Here is a 19773-nt window from a genome sequence, read left to right as displayed (position 1 = left end):
GATGTTTACAATTGCATTTTTTTGTGTTTTTCTTACTGTATTGCAGAAAAGCAATAATAATTTTACATTCTTTTGTGATTATTATTGGTAAATATAGAGGTAGCAAGGCAATAAGACAACAAATAACCCAATGATTAGGTTATGTTTAACCCAGCAACACAGTTAACCTGACCCAGCACTTGGGTCAAAACAACCCAATGTGTGTTCTGTCCTATAGTTACCCAGCGGCTGGGTTAAGGTTGGGTTATTTTTTTAACCCAGCATTTTTTAGAGTTTAGGTAACAAAATAAAACAGAAGTAACACTGATTCACTGTCTACTGTTTGCAGAGGATGTTCCCAGCTAGCACCTCCCCTTAAAGATACAGACTTCATATTCAAATAGCATGAGCAATAACAGTCACAGTCATAGTAATAATTTGCAAATTAAACTTTTATTTTTAATTTTATTTATCTCATTTTTAGCAGGTGTTACCATATCCTGTTGTTCATAGAGGTTTTGTGGTTCACATAAAATACAGCTGTGGTTTGATTTTTATTTGATCAAATATGGTTCAAAGCAATTGAGTTTTTGTAAAGCTTCTCAGGCATTTTGTATCACTGGGCTACTACTCTTAGAGCACAGTAATAGAGAGCTGAATCTGACAGAGTTACACTGTCAATAGTGATTTCAGTGGATGATTGGGATGCAGTTGACCGAAACCGTTGGTCTGGTGTATTTCCATAACTGCTCAGTGATCGGGCACCTTTATAGAGTAAATACTGAGGTTCTCTGTTAGGATACTGTCTGTACCAGTAAAGAAAAATGTCATTGCTGCTTGTATCATATGAGCAACTCATTGTCACAGACTCTCCTTCTTTACTGATTATATTGTCCTTTTCTTTTGGTTCAATGCTGTCAGCAAATACACCTGCAAGAGAATGAATTATAGTTCATGAAAGTTGAATTAAACCCCTGTTCTGCTTGTTGTTACAGTAACAGTGCTATTAATTCTGAAATACATTATGCTATTAAATATAGAATGCCAGCCACCAAATTCAATATAATAATAATATTAATTAATTAAACAAGTACATAATTAACACTTTAAATCCTCAGTCTATTCTAGTCTAGTGAAATACACTTTACCTGGTAATGTTATAAGAATCAGTAGAACACATCTCTCCATTGTAAGAAATGTATTAATAAACTAGGCCTATTAATATATGCTCACTGATCTTAAGTTGAAAGTAAATGCATGAATTTAATGTATATTTCATTTGTGCAGCTAATATGTCTGTAAATGTGGGTGTGGTTTCTGATATTTAGACCACCTTCTGTTTTTCCACACTAGAAACTGAGATGACTGTAAAACAATAGGGTTTTCTTTTGCTCTGTTGTAGTTGATCAGTTATATAAGGCTCAGAGTTACTGTCTCTTTGTGTTTGATATCTTTAGCTATTCTGCCCTCCGTATTCTGTGTTTGAGGAAAATACCATTAGAATTGTGAATGTAAATCATTCACTCAGTTCAAACTGCATGTATTGTTTTTGTTGTAACTTCACCCCCTAGTGGCAGATGACAAACTTTTACATCTATCACAAAACTGATGCATTCATAATGAAGAGTAAATGTCCAAAATTGCTCCAATAGGAATGTATGAAACTTTTCAGAAATTTTCCCAAATGTACACTATATTACATACATTTTAAGAAGACTGTGAATGGAATCCATAATAGTTTGCATCCGAATAAAGTGTTATCTTCCATCACTAGCAATTAATCTTGTCCAGTTGTTTATTTTTTAACAACGATGAATGGATCTGTATTTTCGATACTGTAATTCATAATCAAATTGCAATTTGAGAGCACAGTTATATATTCTGAATACATGCTTTAACATATATGATGGTTAGACATCACTGCAAGTTTGCAACTTAATACTGTTTCAGGTTTTTGTATGGTGTGTTGAGTGTTTCCTGTGACTGTGGGCTGCAGAGCACAGTAGTACAGAGCAGAGTCTGATACAGCAGCAGAGGAGATCTTCAGATCCACACTGTTATTTTCTTTCCTGTGAAAGATGGATATTCCAGACACTGGAGGATTAGCAGGAGTAACCAATCCTAAATAATCCAGGATGAGGAACTGTGGTGGTGAACCTGCATATTGCCGATACCAGTGAAGACTATCAACAGAACCAGTGTAGTTACAAGAGAGTTTGACACTCTCAGTCTCAGTGGCAAATACTGCATCACTGTATGGGGTGATGACATCTTTAGCTCTGTTACCTACATAAAAAAAAAAAAAAAAAAAAACATATTCTGGATATCTGAGTATTGTTGAGTATATTTTAAATGAGAATATTGTAATTTCATGAGGTCATGTAAGATTTTACCTTGAGTTGAAGTCAGCAGTATAAGTACACAAGTGAACATGATGAACAGGATGCTGCTGCTTGCCTCAGCGATCTGTGATGCTTATTATCACTGAATTAGTTTGTGTTTTACAGACCTGTGTTAAGCTCCACCTCTTAACATAATCTCATTTCCACCTTATTTTTCCCGTTAAAGTTGTAAATTTTATGGGTTTGGCTTCCGGTCTCATCCGCGTCCAGCTATTTTTAGCTGTACAAAACAACTCGATTTGCTGCTTAATATTGCAAATTGGTATGTCTTACCCTGTTATTCTAATGTATTACCCTTATGAACACAGTGGTCTGTAGTGCAAACAGTTTTACCATTTACTGCACATTGTTAGTTTTCTCCTTATTTCCTTATAACGGCTAATGAACCGTAAGTCTCACCTGTATGCTTACTTTTCCACTGAAGAATAAGGACGATATATATAACAGAAATTATTAATGCTTGTGGAACTTAGAAATTCACCAAAATCTGATTATGCTGATTTTGTGTTCAATATGTAACTTGTTACACCTTGTTAATTTTGTGAAGTTGCACCAGAACAGCTCTTCAATACCTGAATAACAGCGATTGCCATATTTGGTTTAGTTAGAATATTTACAATACCATTTCATCTCTTGAAAGAGCAAAATTCACCAGCTAGGACTCAATCTGACTATTTTTTCTCAATTAATCATAAAAAAATGAAATAAAATTAAAAAAAAGATTTAAGTTAATCATTAATGGCTCTTATTTTACTAGCCCAGCAATCTAATCTCATCCAAGGAATACTGTTACTAATGTCACAAACTTTTTCTTAATTAAGTTAAATTAGGATTTTGGAGTTAGGTAAGCCATATACAGCTTATAAATCATGGAACTACTTAATCCTATTTACAAATATCACCTAACCGTATGTGTTGATTTAGTAGTCTTGTGAAATGGTTCCTTTTCAACACAGGGAGTCTCAGCTTTAAACTGATCTGCACATACAAAATGTAAACAACCAAATGACAGTGGGACTTCTCCCATATTGACTGTGATGCATTTTACTGTGGTGTGTAGGGAGGGTTTTTGTACAGTGTTGTTTGTTTTCCTGTCACTGTGGGCTCCAGGGCACAGTAGTACATTGCTGAGTCTGTCACTTCAGCAGAGGAGATTTCAAGATGCGTGTGGGTTTTCTCTTTATTTAATTTCCCGGAGAATCGAGGATCTAGTTCTACAACTTTAGACTTCTGTAAAACTTTCCCAGTAGCATGTAAAATGACTAAAAGAAATTCAGGAGGCGATCCAGGGTATTGGCGATACCAGTATAAACTCGCTGCTGAGGAGTAGTTGCAGGACAGGGATATAATGTCCTGTTCTTTTTTGTATACTTCATTGTGGACTGGTGTGATGACATTCCCAAAAATTTCACCTGCAGAAAGAAATATAAAAATTTAGCTTGTTAAAGATTAATGTGCATAAACATAAGCAAGCAATAAACAAAAAAACCCTCCAGTATGGAACAGAATACAAACCTGCAAAAGAAAAGAGCAAAGTTAAAACAAAGAGTATCATTGTTCAGGAATGATGTACAAGTTAATCTGCAACACATTTTACTGTTACCAGAGCAAGCATTTCATTTTTTTTCCCTCTCAAGTTAGAATGTCTCAGTAGCCCCTCCTCTTAAAGCTGTAATTCATAAACTGCAATATATAGAAACCCATTTCAAAAAAGTTTATTTGAAATAGGAATCTTTTGATACGTTATAAATGTCTTTATTGTCAATTCTGATTTATGTATTTTGCCTTTGCTGAATATAACTATTCATTTCTTAAAAAAAAAAGTACTGACCCCAAACTTTTGAACAGTTGTGTATATGTAAACCATACTTTAAAAAGTACCTGTTATGAGAGTGAGGTGTTAAAAAATGTTTAAATACCATACAACAAAGTTCGCAATAACAAGGTTGAGGAAAACTAAAGAGGTGGACCTAGCCAACAAAAGTGGGTGCATTTTACTTTTTTTTTTTTTTTTTTTTTCTTCAGCAGGTGTGGCCGCATCCTGTTGTCTTGTGGTTTAAGACACATAGTTGTGGTGGCTCACTGACGCACTAATTATGTGTGTGTTTTTGTAAAGCGCTTGTGGACTTTGTATCACTGGGGTCCTACTTTTGAGAGCACAGTAATAGAGAGCTGAATCTGATAGATTCACATTGTAAATGGTGAGTGAAGTTGATGTCTGAGATATTTTTAACTTATAGCGCTTGTCTGATACATTCACATTATCAGATGAGCGAGAACTTTTAAATGACAAATACTGAGGTTCTCTAATAGGATACTGTCTGTACCAGTAAACCAAAACATTATTTTGGCTTTTATATGTGCAGCTCAGTGTGACAGACTCTCCTTCCCTCCTGGTTTTATTTGTACCATCTTCTTTTGGCGCAATGCTGTCAGCAAATACACCTACAAAAATGAATTTTGCATTAGAATCATAATTTAAAAATCTGGTAAAGTTTCTTAATATTAAAAAATACAAATTAAATAATTTCTTCTATGTTTTTGAGTCTCATATTCTTACAAAGGGCTTGTTTACTTGATCATTAGTTTCATTTATCAAAATTACAGTGAAAACAATAATATTGTGACATATTAATACAATTTAAAATAAGTTTGACGTTATGTTAATTTTCTTTACTGTCACTTTTGATCAAAGTCTTTGTTAAATAAAAGTATTATTTCATTCAAAAAGTGTTTTTCAAACTTTTGAATGGTAAAAAAGTACCTGTCATGAGAATCAGCAGTCGACATCTGTCCATGTTAGAATTCCAAGTGATTTATTTCATTTTAAGCCAAATCATGTTTGCAGGGATAGGTGATGACAGACATTGGGGAATCCCTGTTTTTAATGTGAATGAAAAAAAAGTTGTTTTCACTGACACTGCAGTTTGAATGATTGTAGACATTCTAATGTGTATTTGTAAAGTGGGTGTGGTTAGTGACAGCACTTAAAAACAGTACTTCTACATTCCTGACTAACCTTAATGGTGTTGTTGTTTCCAGGCTATAGCTACATGTTTTTTGTTGTTGTTGTTGTTGTTGTTGTTGTTGTATGTTACAGTGTTTCCTGTGGCTGTGGGCCTCAGAGCACAGTAGTACAGAGCAGAGTCTGATACTGCAGCAAAGGAGATGATCAGATCCACTTGCTCTTTTCTGTGATTGATGGTTATTCCTGGAATGGGTGGATCAGCTTGAGTTGTTGCCCCTGAATATTCCAGTATGAGAAACTGTGGTGGTGAACCTGCATATTGCCAATACCAGTGAACACCACATGCAGAACCGTTGTAGTTACAGGAGAGTGTCACATTGTGACTCTCAAGAGCAAATTCTCTGTCACTTTTTGGAGTGATGACTTCTGAGGCTCTGGAACCTGAAAGTGTAACACACAAACATTCTTGCATCTTGTAAAAACATAACACTGATAGATTATTTTTTATATAGTATAATGCTATAAATTATATATATTATATAGTATATCATTTAAAAAAGACAGTTACATTTTACATTATGTATTTAAGTGTATTTTCTTAACATTTTTCAGTATTTTTGTGTTCATGACATCAGTATAATAATATAGATGAACATGTTCACTCAACAGGAACAAGCTAAACAAAAAGCAGCTGCTTTACACAGAGTTTGATTGTTACTTATCTGTGCAGTAGTGCCTGTGTTATTAAACTCCTCCTCTTGTCATTATATGCATGACAGCAGGTTTACTTAATCTATAGAGGATAATAGACAAAGAACTACTTTAGAATATATATATATACACACAGGTGGAGGGTGAACCAACTCCAGGGTAAGGCTAAAAGGTAAAAAACTAATTTATCGTTATAATCACTGAAGCTGTCTGTGAAATGAATCTCTTACTTACATTGTACGTGCATCCACATTATGAGAGGAAACATAATGTATTAGGAACCGGGGGTGAAAACTTTTTGAATTTGAAGATAAAGGTAACTTAAGTTAAGATCAATTGTACTTAAGTTGTCTTCTGGGAAACATGCAAGTATCTTCTGTTGCATCTAAAGGGCAGTACTAAATGGGGAAAAAAATGATATTTCAACAAAATAAGAAAAAAATTGTCATCTTCAACCTGTTCAAAAGTGCTTTTAATGCACAGTGTTTTCTTTTGAAGCATCAGTGAATGTTTGAACCTTTTTTAATAGTTGTGTTTGAGTCCCTCAATTGTCCTCAGTGTGAGAAGATGGATCTCAAAATCATACAGTCACTGCTGGAAAGGGTTCAAATATGCAAAAGATGCTGGAAAACTGAAGAGTCTGCAGGACCTGGAGGATTTTTCTGAAGAACAGTGCTCAGTTTAACTGTTCAGAACAAACAAGGGACTCATGAACAATCATCACAAAACAAAAAACAGTCATAGATCATTCAGGTAACCACACACAGTATTAAGAACCATTAATTTCAGCTATTTTTTTGTCTTGTGGACTATATGTAAACATCTTTTATGTAAAATTTCTTACTCACGACAGTACGGAATAAAAAATAACATGCATTTTGTATGATCTCTCTTATTTTGTTAAAATTATTCACATTTTCATGGATTCTGCAAGGGGTTTCCAAACTTTTGCATGCCACTGTAATGTTAAGAGAGAGTTTCACATGCCCCCAATATAACCTTTCATAATCTCTGAAATGCACAGGTGTTTCCACACCCTAATTTCTAGAGCTGTGGTTTACAAAAAAATAATAACTTGTGGTTTGATGCTATTTGATTAAAGACTGTTCAAAGCACATTGTGTCTTTGAGTTTTTGTAAAGCTTCTTTGGTATTTTGTATCACTGGGCAACTCGAAGAGCACAGTAATAGAGAGCTGAATCTGACAGAGCTGTTTTGTCAATAATGAGTTCAGTGGATGTTCGGGATGTAGTCGACCGAAACCGTTGGTCTGCTATATTCTCATAGGTGTTTGATCGGGCACCTTTGAGCAGTAAATACTGAGGTTCTCCATTTGGATACTGTCTGTACCAGTAAAGCCAAACATTATTGCTGTTTGTTTCATATGTGCAGCTCAGTGTCACAGAATCTCCTTCTTCCTTGATTATATTAGTATCTCCTTCTTTTGGTCCAATTTTGTCTGCAAATCCACCTGAAATGAAATATATTTTTATGCATCATGGTCTGAAAACTCTGTATAGGATTATTTCAGTAAAACATGTTACAAATGTGTCCTTTCAACAATATATATTTGCATTAACATAGTGTTTGTTCAGCCCTTTACTGTGTTTAGTGTGATTTAGTAATATTTACCTGTAACAACAATGAGAATCATGAGTAGTATCTGTCTCTCCATGTTGGCAGTCCAGATGTAGTTTGTATTTCCAATACTATTCTATTATTTCTATTTCTGTTCTTTTAGAGAACTATATCTGAATCTTGCTTTATAGTGTGAAAGAATCTGGTGGTATCCAGTACATTAGATGAATGCATTGAGTGAAGTTCCATTGTGCACTAATATTGTGGGTGTGGTTAGTTAAATGTGCAACACAATTTAAAAGCTGCACAGCTTCTGTGATTCATAAGAGAACATACTGTTCAGCTTCCTCAGAAGGATATGGTCATACAGGGGTGAGATATTAAAAAAAGACTGAATATAGTGGTGGAGCCTAATGAAGAACAGAATATGTGTGCTAAAGGACTAATTAAATATCAGATATCTTTAGAAAAGGAAAACTTTTTCAGACAAGGCTTAATGGGCCAAGAACACAGATCTTAAATGTTTTATTTACCTTTAAAATCCATAATATAATATAGCATAATTTCATTCAAAACACCACACAAACTGTTTTAGCCTCAAACACTCTTTCTTTCTCCTTTGTTAAAAAAGTCAAAAATTGAGGTCTTTGAAAAGGCTTCTCTGTAATCTATAGAACAAACTTTAATCATTTTACCCTAAGATCTTCCACCTTGCATTTGGAGACCCACTGTCCTGCTTAATTATCTGGTTCAGGTGTGTTTGATTGGGGTAGAGTTAGACTCGTAAATCTATGCTGGTAGGTAGGTTTTGATGCTGGGATGCTGGTCAGGTATGTTTTGATGCTGGTTTATGCTGGTCCTTAGCTAGTTTATGCTGGTCCTTTGCTGGTTTATGCTGGTCCTTGACCAGCAACATGACCAGCATAAACCATCAAAACATACCTACCAACATATGCTGTTTTTTTCACCAGGGTGTTCAAACTAATTTCACAGAACCCCTGACTCTTCTGGCAAAATCAAACAATCACTTCAAAACCATTGCACCTGTACTCAAAATCAAACAAAGCTTTCAAATCGTACACACATTAGTCAATACTATACACACTACATATCATTCATTATACACTACATCAAAAAATGGAGAACACAGTGTCCTGTGCATGTAGTTACAAAAAAAGAATGTTTACTGTATATAGTATTTATTTAGCAATAAAAAAAAAGATACATAAACGTACAGACACTCAAAAAACACACACACACTCTGTTTCAGTGTAGGTACCGGTACTTCTGATTGGACTGAGGCTGGTATTTTAGCAAGTTTGAAGAAAAAGTAAAAAGTATTTGATGGATGTATAATATGTGTCGAGAGCATTCACTCAGTATCATTATCTCATTTTTGACCGAGATGGCTTTAAGCTGGTTTTGCATCTGAACTCTTCATATCTATATTTATACATATGTATATATGTATGTATGTACTTATATGCATGTGTGTGTACATATATATTTATATCTATGTCTATATATATCTATATCTGTCTATCTATCTATCTATCTATCTATCTATATATATACATATATATATATATATATATATTGTCACGGGGGCGGAGCAAAGCGACAGACACAGTGGGCGTGACGTCAGGCCTCGGAGAGGCTTTTATTAAACAATAAAACAAAGTGTCCAAAAAAGGGGGAAAAAGTGTCCAAAACAAAAGGGGGATCTGGTGTCCTCGAAGTGACGGGGTTCCGTGAAGGAGGGGTAGTGTTCCAAAAGGGAAGGGTCCAGGTAAGGGGCGGAGTCCGGCGGCCGCACGCGCTCCCCGCTCAGGTCCGGGTGTGAGGGGCGGCGGCTTCTCTAGCGGCATCGTCCTCCTCCACCTACGCGGCGCTTCTGGGGGATAACACGGCCCGGCATCCTGGCCCGTCAGCCGTTACGGGTGCGGTCCTCATCCGGACCCGCGGGGTCCGGCAACTCGTCCTGCGGCGCTGGTTCCCTCTTCACCCCTTCCTGGACCCACGAGGACACCAGCGTGCATGCACGGGGAAGAGACCGGTCTCCTGAGGAGAGGCGCGCTCGGCATTTTAACAGCGGCGGTGATGAGGCTTCATTCACATCAGGTGTGCCTCATCACACGCCGCCAGACCTGGATGTTTCGGCGCCCCTCCTCCTCCCACACGCCCACTCCCGTCGGGAGCCTGGTGAAGGGCGGCGATTACCGACGGGGTGCAGCTGACAATAAGGGGGGGAGGCAGTCGACTCGTCACATCATATATATATATATATATATTTTTTTTTTTTTTTTTTTTTTGGGTATATTCTTAGGTGTGATTACTATATACTGTACAGTAATGTCATCTTACAGTATATCATATATGTATCTCGTATTCACATTCTTCTGTACCTCTCAGACTGACAAATGCACCCGTGCCTTCTGTGCACTTTCAACTGGCTTATATTTTGTATATTTAAATATTTTGCAACAAGTGAATAATTTTGAATTATTGTGTGTAAATGATGTATGCTATGTTGCAGTTGTGCTTAACGTTTGCTTTCTTGTGTTTAGGGTTTTGCATCACAGAGCAAATTGTGATTTCATAATCTCCCAAATTCACAGGTGTTTCCACACTCTAATTTCTAGAGCTGTGGTTTACAAAAAAAGAATAGTTTTTGGTTTGATGCTATTTGAAGACTGTTCAAAGCACATTGTGCATCTGAGTTTTTATAAAGCTTCTCTGGTATTTTGTATCACTGGGCAACTCGAAGAGCGCAGTAATAGAGAGCTGAATCTGACAGAGCTGCTTTGTCAATAATGAGTTCAGTGGAAGAGTGGGATGTAGTTGATTGAAACCGATGGTCTGATTTATCCTCAGCACCAGTCTGTGATCGGACACCTTTGAGCAGTAAATACTGAGGTTCTCCATTAGGATACTGTCTGTACCAGTAAAGCCAAACATTATTGCTGTTTGTTTCATATGTGCAGCTCAGTGTCACAGAATCTCCTTCTTTCTTGATTATATTAGTCTCCCCTTCTCTTGGCCCAATTTTGTCTGCAAATCCACCTGAAATGAAATAAATTTTTATGCATCATGATCTGGAATCTCTGTACAGGATTATTTCAGTAAAAAATGTTACAAATGTTTCCTTTCAACAATATATTATTGCATTAAAATGGGATATTGTTTGTTCAGCCCACTACCGTGTTTAGTGTAATTTAGTAATATTTACCTGTAACTACAATGAGAATCATGAGTAGCATCTGTCTCTCCATGTTGGCAGTCCAGATGTAGTTTGTATTTCCAATACTATACTATTATTTCTGTTTCTGTTCTATTAGAAAACAATACCTGAATATTGCTTTATAGTGTGAATGAATAGTGTGGTATCCAGTACATTAAATGAATCCACTGAGTGAAGTTCATTATGTACTAATATTGTGGGTGTGGTTACTGAAATGTGTAACACACAATTTAAAAGCTGCACAGCTTCTGTAATTCATAAGAGATCATACAGTTCAGCTTCCTCAGAAGAGCATGGTCACACAGAGGGAGCAACATCCATGTTGGCGAGTTATTAAAATAGACTAAATATAGTGGTGGGGCCTACTGAAGTACTGAATATGTGTGCTTGTAACGCGCTGAGTCAGGGTTAAGGGATAGCTCGCCTAACTCAAGTTGCAGCAGAAATCAGACAAACCGCACATAGGTTGCATCCCAGATAGCGGGCACATTCGAGCCGATTCCAGCTGAAATGCGCCACTGTCGGCTCAGTCTCGGCATCGGTAAGAATATAATGGGCCAGAGCTGTGCCGACTCTCCAAAACACTTCTGGCTGACAGACGACTTTTCCCCTCTGGGCCAATCTCGGCTGAAAGCCACTATAGGTCCACACTCGGCGTAGTTGTGTGTATTTACTTTACGCGAGTTTGTTTTGTCACAGGCGGGCCACTGCTAGAAATTGGGAGATCAGCCGCTTTTCCCAGTAGCATGTAGAATGACTAAAAGAAATTCAGGAGGCGATCCTGAATAACAATTTTTACTTTTATATGTGCAGCTCAGTGTGACAGACTCTCCTTCTCTCCTGGTTTTATTTGTACCCTCTTCTTTTGGCGCAATGCTGTCAGCAAATACACCTACAAAAATGAATTTTGCTTTAGAATGATAATTTAATTAGTGTTTTAATACAAAAAATAATTTAATTAGTTTTAATACAAAAAAAAAAAACCATATATACTTTCAATCATTTATATACACTTAAAATTTTTTAAAGAAGTCTCATAAGTGTTTATTGGATCATTCATTTCATTTATTAGAATTAGAGCGAAAGCATTAATACTGTGACATAATAATACAGTTTTAGAATAACTGTTTTGATGTCACTCTTGATCAAAATCTTGCTAAATAAGAGTATTACTTATTCAAAAATGTTTTAATGGTAAAAAAGTACCTGTCATGAGAATCAGCAGTCGACATCTGTACGTGTTAGTATTCCAAGTGATTTGTTTCACTTTAAGCCAAATCATGTTTGCAGGGATAGGTGATGACAGACATTAAGGAATCCCTGTTTTTAATGTGAAAGAAAAAGAAGTTGTGTTCACTGACAATGCAGTTTGAATGATTGTAGACATTCTAATGTGTATTTGTAAAGTGGGTGTGGTTAGTGACAACACTTAAAAACAGTACTTCTACATTCCTGGCTAACCTTAATGGTGTTATCGTTTCGAGGCTATAGCTACATGCTTTTTTTGTTGTATGTTACAGTGTTTCCTGTGGCTGTGGGCCTCAGAGCATAGTAGTACAGAGCAGAGTCTGATACTGCAGCAGAGGAGATGATCAGATCCACTTGCTCTTTTCTGTGATTGATAGTTATTCCTGGAACGGGTGGATCAGCTTGAGTTGTTGCCTCTGAATATTCCAGTATGAGAAACTGTGGTGGTGAACCTGAATACTGACGATACTAGTGAACACCACGAGCAGAACCACTGTTACAAGAGAGTGTCACATTGTGACTGTCAAGAGCAAATTCTCTGTCACTTTTTGGAGTGATGACTTCGGAGGCTCTGGAACCTGCAGATGAAAGTAGCATATAAATCTTATAAAACAACGTTGATATATACATTTTATAAAGTATATTGAAATAGTATGTTATATATTATAGTATATTTTAATATTTTATATGATATTTCAGTGTATTTTCTTAAAATCTTTCAGTTCTTATTTTATTTTTATTATACCTTTTGTTAATGACATCAGTATGATAATATAGATGAACATGTTCACTTCTGCCAGAAACAAGCTAAACAAAGAGGAGCTGCTTTCCACAGAGTTTGATTGTTACTTATCTGTGCAGTAGTGTCTGTGTTAAACTCCTCCTCTTTTCATTATATGCATGACAGCAATGCAGGTTCACTCAGTCTGTAGAGAATAATGGACAAAGTACTACTTTAGAATAAATAAATATATATTAAAATAAATGTATTGTTTTCTTGTTTGCTTTTGTTAATTTGCTTTTGTTAAATAATCATGCATTTTGTATACTGAATGATTTCTGAATTTATGGTAATTTTAAATAACATACTTAGAAAAGCCAATGCTAAGAGAGAGTTTCACATGCCCCCAATATAACCTTTCATAATCTCCCAAATTCACAGGTGTTTCCACACTCTAATTTCTAGAGCTGTGGTTTATAAAAAAATAATAAATTGTGGTTTGATGCTATTTGATTAAAGACTGTTCAGAGCACATTGTGTATATGAGTTTTTGTAAAGCTTCTCAGGCATTTTGTATCACTGGGCAACTCGAAGAGCGCAGTAATAGAGAGCTGAATCTGACAGAGCTGTTTTGTCAATAATGAGTTCAGTGGATGTTCGGGATGTAGTCGACCGAAACCGTTGGTCTGCTATATTCTCATAGGTCTCTGATCGGGCACCTTTGAGCAGTAAATACTGAGGTTCTTCATTTGGATACTGTCTGTACCAGTAAAGCCAAACATTATTGCTGTTTGTTTCATATGTGCAGCTCAGTGTCACAGAATCTCCTTCTTCCTTGATTATATTAGTCTCCCCTTCTCTTGGCCCAATTTTGTCTGCAAATCCACCTGAAATGAAATAAATTTTTATGCATCATGATCTGGAATCTCTGTACAGGATTATTTCAGTAAAAAATGTTACAAATGTTTCCTTTCAACAATATATTATTGCATTAAAATGGGATATTGTTCGTTCAGCCCACTACCGTGTTTAGTGTAATTTAGTAATATTTACCTATAACTACAATGAGAATCATGAGTAGCATCTGTCTCTCCATGTTGGCAGTCCAGATGTAGTTTGTATTTCCAATACTATACTATTATTTCTGTTTCTGTTCTATTAGAAAACAATACCTGAATATTGCTTTATAGTGTGAATGAATCTGTGGTGGTATCCAGTACATTAAATGAATCCACTGAGTGAAGTTCATTATGTACTAATATTGTGGGTGTGGTTACTGAAATGTGTAACACACAATTTAAAAGCTGCACAGCTTCTGTAATTCATAAGAGATCATACAGTTCAGCTTCCTCAGAAGAGCATGGTCACACAGAGGGAGCAACATCCATGTTGGCGAGTTATTAAAATAGACTAAATATAGTGGTGGGGCCTACTGAAGTACTGAATATGTGTGCTTGTAACGCGCTGAGTCAGGGTTAAGGGATAGCTCGCCTAACTCAAGTTGCAGCAGAAATCAGACAAACCGCACATAGGTTGCATCCCAGATAGCGGGCACATTCGAGCCGATTCCAGCTGAAATGCGCCACTGTCGGCTCAGTCTCGGCATCGGTAAGAATATAATGGGCCAGAGCTGTGCCGACTCTCCAAAACACTTCTGGCTGACAGACGACTTTTCCCCTCTGGGCCAATCTCGGCTGAAAGCCACTATAGGTCCACACTCGGCGTAGTTGTGTGTATTTACTTTACGCGAGTTTGTTTTGTCACAGGCGGGCCACTGCTAGAAATTGGGAGATCAGCCGCTTTTCCCAGTAGCATGTAGAATGACTAAAAGAAATTCAGGAGGCGATCCTGAATAACAATTTTTACTTTTATATGTGCAGCTCAGTGCGACAGACTCTCCTTCTCTCCTGGTTTTATTTGTACCCTCTTCTTTTTGGCGCAATGCTGTCAGCAAATACACCTACAAAAATGAATTTTGCTTTAGAATGATAATTTAATTAGTGTTTTAATACAAAAAATAATTTAATTAGTTTTAATACAAAAAAAAAACCATATATACTTTCAATCATTTATATACACTTAAAATTTTTTAAAGAAGTCTCATAAGTGTTTATTGGATCATTCATTTCATTTATTAGAATTAGAGCGAAAGCATTAATACTGTGACATAATAATACAGTTTTAGAATAACTGTTTTGATGTCACTCTTGATCAAAATCTTGCTAAATAAGAGTATTACTTATTCAAAAATGTTTTAATGGTAAAAAAGTACCTGTCATGAGAATCAGCAGTCAACATCTGTACGTGTTAGTATTCCAAGTGATTTGTTTCACTTTAAGCCAAATCATGTTTGCAGGGATAGGTGATGACAGACATTAAGGACTCCCTGTTTTTAATGTGAAAGAAAAAGAAGTTGTGTTCACTGACAATGCAGTTTGAATGATTGTAGACATTCTAATGTGTATTTGTAAAGTGGGTGTGGTTAGTGACAACACTTAAAAACAGTACTCCTACATTCCTGGCTAACCTTAATGGTGTTATCGTTTCGAGGCTATAGCTACATGCTTTTTTGTTGTATGTTACAGTGTTTCCTGTGGCTGTGGGCCTCAGAGCACAGTAGTACAGAGCAGAGTCTGATACTGCAGCAGAGGAGATGATCAGATCCACTTGCTCTTTTCTGTGATTGATAGTTATTCCTGGAACGGGTGGATCAGCTTGAGTTGTTGCCCCTGAATATTCCAGTATGAGAAACTGTGGTGGTGAACCTGAATACTGACGATACTAGTGAACACCACGAGCAGAACCACTGTTACAAGAGAGTGTCACATTGTGACTGTCAAGAGCAAATTCTCTGTCACTTTTTGGAGTGATGACTTCGGAGGCTCTGGAACCTGCAGATGAAAGTAGCATATAAATCTTATAAAACAACGTTGATATATACATTTTATAAAGTATATTTAAATAGTATGTTATATATTATAGTATATTTTAATATTTTATATGATATTTCAGTGTATTTTCTTAAAATCTTTCAGTTCTTATTTTATTTTTATTATACCTTTTGTTAATGACATCAGTATGATAATATAGATGAACATGTTCACTTCTGCCAGAAACAAGCTAAACAAAGAGAAGCTGCTTCCCACAGAGTTTGTTTGTTACTTATCTGTGCAGTAGTGTCTGTGTTAAACTCCTCCTCTTTTCATTATATGCTTGACAGCAATGCAGGTTCACTCAATCTGTAGAGAATAATGGACAAAGTACTACTTTAGCATAAATAAATATATATATTAAAATAAATGTATTTTTTTCTTGTTTGCTTTTGTTAATTTGTTTTTGTTAAATAATCGTTCATTCTGTATACTGAATGATTTCTGAATTTATGGTAATTTTAAATAACATACTTAGAAAAGCCAATGCTAAGAGAGAGTTTCACATGCCCCCAATATAACCTTTCATAATCTCCCAAATTCACAGGTGTTTCCACACTCTAATTTCTAGAGCTGTGGTTTATAAAAAAATAATAAATTGTGGTTTGATGCTATTTGATTAAAGACTGTTCAAAGCACATTGTGTATATGAGTTTTTGTAAAGCTTCTCAGGTATTTTGTATCACTGGGCAACTCGAAGAGCGCAGTAATAGAGAGCTGAATCTGACAGAGCTGTTTTGTCAATAATGAGTTCAGTGGATGTTCGGGATGTAGTCGACCGAAACCGTTGGTCTGCTATATTCTCATAGGTCTCTGATCGGGCACCTTTGAGCAGTAAATACTGAGGTTCTCCATTTGGATACTGTCTGTACCAGTAAAGCCAAACATTATTGCTGTTTGTTTCATATGTGCAGCTCAGTGTCACAGAATCTCCTTCTTCCTTGATTATATTAGTCTCCCCTTCTCTTGGTCCAATTTTGTCTGCAAATCCACCTGAAATGAAATACATTTTTATGCATCATGATCTGGAATCTTTGTATAGGATTATTTCAATGAAACATGTTACAAATGTGTCCTTTCAACAATATATTATTGCATTAAAATGGGATATTGTTGTGTAATTTAGTAATATTTACCTGTAACTACAATGAGAATCGTAAGTAGCATCTGTCTCTCCATGTTGGCAGTCCAGATGTAGTTTGTATTTCCAATACTATACTATTATTTCTGTTTCTATTCTATTAGAAAACAATACCTGAATATTGCTTTATAGTGTGAATGAATCTGTGGTGGTATCCAGTACATTAAATGAATCCACTGAGTGAAGTTCATTATGTACTAATATTGTGGGTGTGGTTACTGAAATGTGTAACACACAATTTAAAAGCTGCACAGCTTCTGTAATTCATAAGAGATCATACAGTTCAGCTTCCTCAGAAGAGCATGGTCACACAGAGGGAGCAACATCCATGTTGGCGAGTTATTAAAATAGACTAAATATAGTGGTGGGGCCTACTGAAGTACTGAATATGTGTGCTTGTAACGCACTGAGTCAGGGTTAAGGGATAGCTCGCCTACCTCAAGTTGCAGCAGAAACCAGCCAAACCACACATAAATCTTATAGAACAACATTGATACAGTATACACATTTTATATAGTATATTGAAATAGTATGTTATATATTATAGTATTTTTAAATATTTTATATGATATTTCAGTGTATTTTCTTAACATCTTTCAGTTTTTTCTTCTAAAAATGTTCAATATTATACCTTTTGTTAATGACATCAGTATGATAATATAGATGAACATGTTCACTTCTGCCAGAAACAAGCTAAACAAAGAGGAGCTGCTTCCCACAGAGTTTGATTGTTACTTATCTGTGCAGTAGTGTCTGTGTTAAACTCCTCCTCTTTTCATTATATGCATGACAGCAATGCAGGTTCACTCAGTCTGTAGAGAATAATGGACAAAGTACTACTTTAGAATAAATAAATATATATTAAAATAAATGTATTGTTTTCTTGTTTGCTTTTGTTAATTTGCTTTTGTTAAATAATCATGCATTTTGTATACTGAATGATTTCTGAATTTATGGTAATTTTAAATAACATACTCAGAAAACCAATGCTAAGAGAGAGTTTCACATGCCCCCAATATAACCTTTCATAATCTCCCAAATTCACAGGTGTTTCCACACTCTAATTTCTAGAGCTGTGGTTTACAAAAAAAAAAAAATAAATAAATTGTGGTTTGATGCTATTTGATTAAAGACTGTTCAAAGTACTTTGTGTATATGAGTTTTTGTAAAGCTTCTCAGGCATTTTGTATCACTGGGCTGCTTGAAGAGCACAGTAATAGAGAGCTGAATCTGACAGAGCTGTTTTGTCAATAATGAGTTCAGTGGATGTTCGGGATGTAGTCGACCGAAACCGTTGGTCTGCTATATTCTCATAGGTGTTTGATCGGGCACCTTTCTGCAGTAAATACTGTGGTTCTTTGTTAGGGTACAGTCTGTACCAGAAAAGATACACATTATTGCTGTTTGTTTCATATGTGCAGCTCAGTGTCACAGAATCTCCTTCTTCCTTGATTATATTAGTCTCCCCTTCTTTTGGTCCAATTTTGTCTGCAAATCCACCTGAAATGAAATACATTTTTATGCATCATGATCTGGAATCTCTGTATAGGATTACTTCAATAAAACATGTTACAAATGTGTCCTTTCAACAATATATTATTGCATTAAAATGGGATATTGTTCGTTCAGCCCACTACTGTGTTTAGTGTAATTTAGTAATATTTACCTGTAACTACAATGAGAATCATGAGTAGTATCTGTGTCTCCATGTTGGCAGTCCAGATGTAGTTTGAATTTCCAACACTATTCTATTATTTCTATTTCTATTAGAAAACCATACCTGAATATTGCTTTTTAGTGTGAATGAATCTGTGGTGGTATCCAGTACATAAAATGAATCCATTGAGTGAAGTTCATTATGTACTAATATTGTGGGTGTGGTTACTGAAATGTGTAACACACAATTTAAAAGCTGCACAGCTTCTGTAAATCATAAGAGATCATACTGTTCAGCTTCCTCAGAAGGATATGGTCATACAGGGGTCAGATATTAAAAAAAGACTGAATTTAGTGGTGGAGACTAATGAAGAATAGAATATGTGTGCTAAAGGACAAATTAAGTATCTGATATATCCAAAAACAGAAATCTATTTCAGATAAGACTTAAGGGGCGAAGAACACAGAGCTTAAAGATTTTAATTACCTTGAGAATACACAATTTAATATAGCATACTTTCATTCAAAACGCCACACAGACTGTTTTACTCCCAAACACTCTTTCTGTTTCCTTTCTTGTTGAAAAGTTAGGGCATTTAAAAGCTTCTCTGTAATCTGTAGCTCCTGCCTCAACTAATTAGACCAGCTCAAATTATTTTAACCCAGAGGTCTTCTACAATGCAGCTGGAGGCCCACTGCCCTGCAAAGTTTGTAACCCTGAAGATCTTGATTAGCTGGTTCATGTGTGTTTAACTGGGGTAGAGTTAAACTCTAAAATCTTTAATAGAGAGGGCAGAGGGGGAAATGTTACAGATAAATACTTGTGAGATTTGCAAGCATGATGTAAGGGAAATGCTTGACTAAGAAAGGAAGAATCTTTATTTGTGATATTACACTGCCCCCTTATGCTAAAACTCAGAACAGCATGGTTTGTTTATTTTAATATCTTGATACAGATTCCCATGTATTAAAATATATGAATTAAATATTGAAATATTTATAAATAGATCAGCATATGTTAAACATTGCAAACATGCAAACATGATATAGATTTTACACAGAGGCCAGAAATTAGAGGAAGCATTTTACCTATAATACAAGTTTGTAAAGAAGAGTAGTTAATAATATAAATGATATAAATGATATTTTCCACAAGCTGATATGATATCAAACAACATGTAAAAGTGAGTTTTGCATCC

General features: G+C 35.7%; 6 gene segments (V, D, J or C); all 6 read right to left on the bottom strand.

Annotated features, from left to right (window-relative positions):
* Positions 1-595: 595 nt before the first annotated feature.
* On the bottom strand, positions 596-1229 carry LOC127157779 (T cell receptor alpha variable 3-like). The segment is given in 2 exon segments: positions 596-909; positions 1128-1229. Coding segments are annotated over 2 exon segments (354 nt in total).
* A 644-nt stretch (positions 1230-1873) lies between these two features.
* On the bottom strand, positions 1874-2437 carry LOC127157778 (T cell receptor alpha variable 9-2-like). The segment is given in 2 exon segments: positions 1874-2265; positions 2373-2437. Coding segments are annotated over 2 exon segments (432 nt in total).
* Positions 2438-10386: 7949 nt separating this feature from the next.
* Positions 10387-10997, bottom strand: LOC127157777 (T cell receptor alpha variable 14/delta variable 4-like). The segment is given in 2 exon segments: positions 10387-10700; positions 10867-10997. Coding segments are annotated over 2 exon segments (357 nt in total).
* A 2426-nt stretch (positions 10998-13423) lies between these two features.
* LOC127157776 (T cell receptor alpha variable 18-like) lies at positions 13424-14049 on the bottom strand. The segment is given in 2 exon segments: positions 13424-13734; positions 13901-14049. Coding segments are annotated over 2 exon segments (354 nt in total).
* A 2400-nt stretch (positions 14050-16449) lies between these two features.
* Positions 16450-17153, bottom strand: LOC127157763 (T cell receptor alpha variable 14/delta variable 4-like). The segment is given in 2 exon segments: positions 16450-16770; positions 16914-17153. Coding segments are annotated over 2 exon segments (354 nt in total).
* Positions 17154-18107: 954 nt separating this feature from the next.
* LOC127157775 (T cell receptor alpha variable 38-1-like) lies at positions 18108-18776 on the bottom strand. The segment is given in 2 exon segments: positions 18108-18418; positions 18585-18776. Coding segments are annotated over 2 exon segments (354 nt in total).
* Between the last annotated feature and the right edge of the window lie 997 nt (positions 18777-19773).

The sequence above is a fragment of the Labeo rohita genome, unplaced genomic scaffold (genome assembly GCF_022985175.1).
Source record: "Labeo rohita strain BAU-BD-2019 unplaced genomic scaffold, IGBB_LRoh.1.0 scaffold_120, whole genome shotgun sequence".
Lineage (NCBI taxonomy): Eukaryota > Metazoa > Chordata > Actinopteri > Cypriniformes > Cyprinidae > Labeo > Labeo rohita.
The sequence above is the reverse complement of the archived record's forward strand: the minus strand, read 5'-3'. Positions and strand labels throughout refer to the sequence as shown.